General features: G+C 43.1%; 1 protein-coding gene across 3 annotated transcripts in view; it reads left to right on the forward strand.

Annotated features, from left to right (window-relative positions):
• Positions 1-5,958: 5,958 nt before the first annotated feature.
• The window catches only part of cryzl1 (crystallin, zeta (quinone reductase)-like 1), a 16,481-nt gene continuing 15,345 nt past the window's right edge, over positions 5,959-7,094 (forward strand). For 2 of the 3 annotated variants that reach the window (XM_032540924.1, XM_032540925.1), the window contains exon 1: positions 5,959-6,218. In XM_032540924.1, the coding sequence (XP_032396815.1) occupies positions 6,153-6,218 (66 nt within the window). In that variant the 5' untranslated portion in view covers positions 5,959-6,152. The remainder of the gene's footprint in view (positions 6,219-7,094) is intronic. The other variant, XM_032540926.1, reaches the window with a different exon arrangement.

Genomic DNA, 7,094 nt, shown 5'->3' on the forward strand with positions numbered 1-7,094 from the left:
TGGTTTGATCTGGTTCAGATTCTAGGCTGGACACCGTCTGTTATGGTCCGTGGTGCAGGCTGGCAGTTGTGTTCAGGGACAGGCAGCTAGGAGGAGATGTTTGCTGAACATGATCCCATATTATTATTATTATTATTATTATTATTATTATTATAATAAAACACACGGCCCTGCATTAGGCTGCAGACTACAGCCTCGGCAGACTAGAGGATGGATACCCGACCCGAGCCCGACGGGACCCGACGGGCCGGGCCGGGTTCGGACAGATTTTTAGAAAGGAGGTTCGGGTCGGGCTCGGTCACATCAACGCGATAAGGCGTTGAACATTTTGAATTTAAAACAGCTTATTATGTAGGTAATGGCGCTTGTTGCCCCGTGTGCATCGATGCGCTCATCTGTTGACATTTCCCAATGCCTTCCTACAGTTGCTTAATAAAAGCGGCTTTCCTCACAAACAAACGTAGGCTACATGTGTCATTAGTATGAGAAACAAATGCGATTTTAACTGTGTCGGGCTCGGGTCGGGCTCGGACATAAACATCTTAATGCCTGTCGGGCTCGGGTCGGGGTCGGTTACTGCTCTGTCGGACGCGGGCCGGGCTCGGACAGAAAAATCCGGCCCGATCCGCACTCTACAGCAGACCAACACGCTCGTGTCAACGTCGTGTTTTTCTGTGTGTGACAAGCAATGTTGTCGCCTTAAAAAAAACCCGCATGGCATCGCCTAGACCAGGGGGTTCCCTAAACCTTCGGCCCACGACCCCCAAAGTAACGGTGCAAGTGACTTGCGACCCGCCCCCCCCCACCCACCACTATAAACATTGCACGCACAAAACAATTCATAAATTCTGCCTTTCTATCTAAAATCGTGTGTATAATTTGATATAAATGAGGTTTGTTGACCATGAATTCCAAGAATAAATGTAAAACCAATTATTAAACCAGCTCAGGTTTAAAAAAAAAAAAAGCTCCAAAAGCTGGAAAAAAGTGACAAATAAATCAGAAAAAGCGACTAAAAACATCGGAAAAGCACACACAAAAAAAAATAATGTGTGGTCCCAACCCCCACTTTGGGAACCACTGGCCTAGAGCACCTTCTACTCCCGTCCTGAAAATCAAGACTTTTTCCGACATTTTCATCTCTTTTATCGACACTTTTGTCTCTTTTCTTTCAATGTTTTTGCGTCTTTTTTTTTTTTTTTTACGTTTTAACGCTTCTTTTCACTACCATGTATAAACACCACTAACTTATTACTAATTTAACATTTACGACATTTTGGAATTCCTGGTCAATAAACACAGGAATAGGAAATGACACCTAATCTTTAAGTTAAAAAAAAGCAGAAATTATGAATTATTTAGATGTTTATTACATGAAGGATAATCACAGCACGTGTATACTTTTTTTCTTTACAAACTTTCTTTGTCAAATGCAAGTTTTTATTTATTTACAAAACACCCGAAAGTCAATGAAGGTAGAAATCCTATCTTATGTCGTACTTGAAAAGCGTGATGTGTGGAATCAATCATCATGTAATCTCCATGTTATTCAATCTAGAAGCCCACGTTCCAGATATGGATATTTTTGGAAAAGTGGGTCAAATTTGACCCGCAGACAACACAAGGGGTTAAAGAGGACCTGACAGCATGTGCATTACCATGGAAACTAGTCCTAAGTGATCGAGCTCGAGCTTAGCAAGCCAATCAAAAGGCAGTGAAGATGCTGAAGTTGCACATCGACCAGTGCAGGATGAGTTTGATGCTCCTCTTTCTCTGGAAACTGCGTTATTTTATGTAACAGCAAAGTTGTGTTTCTCAATTTATCTTCTTAAACTTCCCGTGTTAGTTCCGTGAACTCGCCTGTGATGAGTTGCATTGCTCAACAACAACCCAAAGGCACGTTCAGGACTCAAACTACCCACAGCCAGAAGGCTGGGGTTTTTGAGTGGACAGTTAGCCAGATGTGCAGCCGTGACAAACATCAGGATAGCAAATGCTAGGCGAAATGAGACACCCTCCACCCGTGAAAGTCGCTGTCTACCCCCCCCATCACTGTCGGCAACCTTGTCTATTCATCTTCATCATCATCATCATCATCATCATCTTCCCAACCGACCCGGTTGCAGTGAACCACCCGTCACAAGAAACACCCCTCAATGCTAACGTTAGCTAGCTAGCTCCATCACAGGCTACCAGCGCAGATGCAGTGATTTGCTATTAGCATGTTACGCTAACTGTTAGTAGCAGCCGGATGGCATCTTCTTGAGTTTTTATGTCGCCCTGAGCTTATTATAAACCAATATTTAGACACGTGATAGACAGGTTAATAGCGCAGTTATAGACTCGCGCTGTCAAGCTACACCGGGTAAAAATGACCAACTAGCCACGCTAACGTTTATATGTATCACCGTAGCTAGCACGTAGCTAGCCTAACGCTAACGCCTATGTATCACCGCAGCTAGCATGTAGCTAGGCTAACGCTAACGCTAACGTAAACGTAAGCCCGCTCAGGGACATTCTTCCACACCACAGATACAAGCTACACTCTTCCCTTACCTCATAGTTCAGTTTCCATCGCGTGATCCAGGATATCGTGGCTCGTTGCGTGTTTTATGTAAACGTACAATGTTGTATTTCCTCCCAAATGTGCCGTTTTATCACCAAAACCCTCTCCGGTGATTCTCCCGTGGCTCCGAAATCCCGACGCACTGAGGGACAGCTGGAAAATGGGGTAACGCGTCTGACGTCTCGCGATATGTCAGACGCGACTGTAATGAAATCGAGCATAACATCGCGAGAGTTTACGAGCTGCTCGCTTGCCCCGAATCTCAGGGACGCTGTGAAGTAAAAAAAAGGATTTTACTAGAATAATAAAAAAAAAAATCCAGTTTTGTTACAAAATATATGGCAAAACAACAAATGTGTAAATAAGAATAACGTTTATATTCAAATGTGTTTATTTTTTATCAGGATAAACCCCTTGAAATGTATAATCTCGTTTTCCCAACATTTAACCACAATCATTAAATAACAAAAGAAGAGTGAAAAAATGAAATAAAAACCCAATTAGAAATACGACAACGTACATACAAAAAGCAACAAAATACATAAAAATAAACTACACTAACTTAGAGGCTAAATACAATAAAGCTACATGCTAATAAGGGCAAAAAATATGTGTATAATTGTACTTATATTTTGGGAATAATCTCTTTCTCTCTCCCAACTAATACTAAAATTATGATGACCAGGATTGGGAAATTACATAAAAGACAGCCGGCTATATATTTCACCATAGCGAATATGTTGTTAGTCTCATAAAACAGCAGAAATTTGGGAATTTATATGCCTGCTCTTAAAAAAATCCATAAAATATTTCAACTAAATCTATTTTAAGAGTCTAAAATGTAATTTAATTACAACATCTTACAGCATGGGTTGGCAAGAGAGTGTAAATATGCAATATGCACAAGGGTACAGTGTATAAATCATGTATATTCAAAGACAGAAGAACGTTGTGCATCTGGAGTTCGGGACATTTAAGAGGGACGGCTCTTGTACAATTTAGACGAACTGAACAAAAACATCTGTTTCTGATTGTTACAGTGCAGGGCCACTGATGATGATCGAGGAACAACAGAAGAAGAAGAAGCAAAGGATCAAAACAACAGACAATTATCCCCCATGTTGTCCTCGTGTTGTCCCTCTGGTTGTCCGTCTTTGGTTGTCCGTCGTGTTGCCTTGTGTTTTTACTCGATGTTGTCCTCCGCTTTGTCCTCGTGTGTGCCTCTGTTGTCCTCCGTGTTGTCCTTGTGTTTGTTCTCATTTTTCCTCATGTTGTCCTCGTGGTGTCCTCAGGTGTTCTGCATTTCCCCGCATGTGTCCCGGGTTCCCTCATTGTTGTCCCCATGTGTTGCCCCATTTTTTGTCCTCCCTGTTGTTCCTCATGTGGTGTCTTCAGTGTGTCCTATGTTGCCCTCATGTTCCCTCATGTTGTCCCCATGTTGTCCTCGTGTTGTCCCACTTTGTCCTACATGTTGTTCCTGTGTTTGTCCGCCGGTGTTCCCCTGTTGTCCCATGTTTCCTCTCATGTGTCTCTCATTTTTGCCCATGTTGGTCTCTGTTGCCCCATGCTGTCCCTCATGTCACCTCATGTTTCCTCCAATGGTGTCCATGTGTCTATCATCCAATGTTGTCCCTCCCATGTTTGTCCCCATGTGTTCTGTGGCCCGCTTGTCACTCAGTTTGTCCACGTTGTCCTCATGTGTTCTCATGTTGCCCACCATGTTGTCCCCATGTTGCCTCCTTTGTCGCCCATGTTTCGCCTCATTGCCCTCAATGTTGTCCCGCTCGTGTTGTCCTCATGTTGTCTCATGTTGTCCTCATGTTGCCCTCAGGTTGTCCTCATGTGGTCCCCATCGTGTTCCTCATGTTGTTCCCCTATGTTGTCTTCAGTTTTCCTAATGTGTTTCACCTTGTTTTGTCCAGGATATGTTGTCCTCATGTTGTCCGTTGCCTCATGTGTGCCTCGTGTTTGTTCCGTGTGTTGTTCCTCATGTTGTCCTCATGTTGGTCCCAGGTGTGTCCTCATTGTTTCCTCACTTTGTCCCATGTTTGTCGCCCATGTTCGCCCTCTCTGTTGCCCCCTGTTGTCCCTCATGGTTGTCCCATGTAGTTTCCCTCATGTTGTCTTCATGTGTGTGCCCATTGCCCTCATGTTGCCCTCATGTGTCCCATGTTGTCCTCATGTTTGTCCCTTGTTGTCTTCATGTGTCATTGTCCTTTGTTGTTGTCCCCATGTTTCCCCATTGTGTGGCCTATGTTGTCTCTGTTTTGTCCCTCATGTTGCCCTCATGTTGCCCTCATGTTGTCCCCAGTGTTGTCGCTTGTGACCATGTTGTCCTCATGTTGCTTCATGTTTTCCTCGTGTGTCCCCAGTCCATGTTGTCCCCATGTTGTCCTCATGTTGTCACCATGGTCCCTCATGTTGCCCTCATGTGTCCCATATCTTTTGCCTCATGGTGGTGTCCTCATGTTGTCTTCATGTTTCCTCATGTTCCTCGTGTTGTCCCCGATGTTGTCATTCATAGTGTCGCTCTGTTGCCGGGCTGCTATATATATATCGCCATGGGCCGCAGTGGTTTGTCCGCCGCATGTATATATACACATCATGTTCCCTCTGTTGTGCACCCATGTATTGTACACTCATGTTGTCCTCATTTTGTCTTCATGGGTTCCTCTGTTACCCTCTCTCATTGTCATTCATGTGTATCCTCATGGTGTCGCCCGGTTGTTATTCCTGTGACTTACCCATGTGTGTCGCTCGATGTTGTCTTCATGTTTCCCAGTCCCATCCCTCGCTCCTGCCTGTGCGCCTCATACGTGTGTCCCCATGTTTTCCTCATGTTGTCTTTCATGTGTTCCTCGTGTTGTCCAATCGATGGGGTCCTTCAGGTTGTCCCTCATGTTGTCCCATGTTGCCCTCTTGTATGTCCCCAGGTTTGTCCTCTGTTTGGTCTCAATGTGTTCCTCATGAGTGTCCTTGTGGTGGTTTCCCCATGTTGTCCCCTCAATGTTTTCTTCATGGTTCCGCATGTTGTCCTTGTGGTGTCCCCGATGTGGTCCTCATGTTGTCTTCAGTTCCCTCATGTTGCCCGTCATGTTGCCCTCATTTTGCCGCCCCCATGGTACCCCACATGTTGGTCCCATGTTGTCACCCATGTTGTCCTAGTTGGTGTCTTCTTGCTGTCACATTTTAGTTCTTTGTTTTTTATGATTAACGTTTTCAAGTTTAGGCTCTTGTTTATTTTGTAATTGAGATGTCTGAACCTTTGTTATGTTATTTGTTTAAATAAAGTAATAACAAAAAAAAGAAACAAAAAAAAGAAAAGAAAAGTACTCACTACATCCTGTAGAGGGCGCTGCTGTAAAGACTACAGGAAGAAAATGTAAACAACGAAGAAGAAGAAGAAGAAGAAGCGGTTAGCTGACTCAGCTAGTCCGTTAGCAGCAGGTAGAAAGCAGCGATATTTTCTGCCGGAGAACATAAATAACATATTATATATATGTATATATAAAAGGATTATCGTCAAGATTGGACTATTGGGACGTTGTAAAGCTGTGTTATTTAAAGATAAGGTAATAACAACAGGATGAAGGGGTTATACTGCCGAGCTGCTGGGACCGACGCTGAGCCCGGGTTCGTCATCCAGCACACGGTGAGTCAAAAAGCTTAGCGGGGTTTAATGGACCTGAACAACCGTCAATCAGCACCAGATTTACCGTGGCCATACCTTGTCATGAACACTTAAACCTGTCAAAAAAACTAAACTCAAATCGCACGATTATAGAAGTTATGCCCCGTTAAAGTTCTCTTCTTCGTTGGTGTCTATGGCGAGAAAGAGGCTTAACGTGGTTTAATGGACCCAAACATTATCAGTGATTAATAATAATAATAATAATAATAATAATAAATTGAATTTGTATAGCGCTTTTCCCAAGCTCAAAGTCACTTTACAGAGTAGAAACAGTAGATAAAAAAATAATAAAAAAAATAACCAAGTTTCTTTCTCATATTGATCCTTAAAATCACTGAAAACTGTCAAAAAAATTGGACCCAAAGTCCTGTTATTATGGACGGTAGCTGACATTAAGAGTTTCTGCTCCACAGAGCCTGGTAAGAAGAAGCTCAACGTGGTTTAATGCACCTGAACAACGATCAATTATCACCATATTTATCTCACATATTGCTCCTCATAACCAGTGAAAACTGTCAAAAAACCAGACCCAAAGTCCTGTTAATATGGACGGTCCTGTATTATTTCCGTGGACTCGCCTATGAGTTGAATCGCTCAACAACCCAAGGCATGTTTTGGAAATTGATATTGATGCCTTAATTTAAAAAAATTAGGAAAATCCCTCGTTTAAGGACACCAATTTCCTTTGTGAATGAATAATGTATTTTAAATGTATAAATATTCTTCTTTACAAGGGTCAATGAGACGTTTGTCTGTGCAGCTGATCTTGACCCGTTTGCATCGCCCCGGGTTACAGTGTAAAGTCTCTGTGTCTGTACGTCTGACGGTTTGTGTCCC

The sequence above is a fragment of the Etheostoma spectabile genome, chromosome 17 (genome assembly GCF_008692095.1).
Source record: "Etheostoma spectabile isolate EspeVRDwgs_2016 chromosome 17, UIUC_Espe_1.0, whole genome shotgun sequence".
Classification (NCBI taxonomy): domain Eukaryota; kingdom Metazoa; phylum Chordata; class Actinopteri; order Perciformes; family Percidae; genus Etheostoma; species Etheostoma spectabile.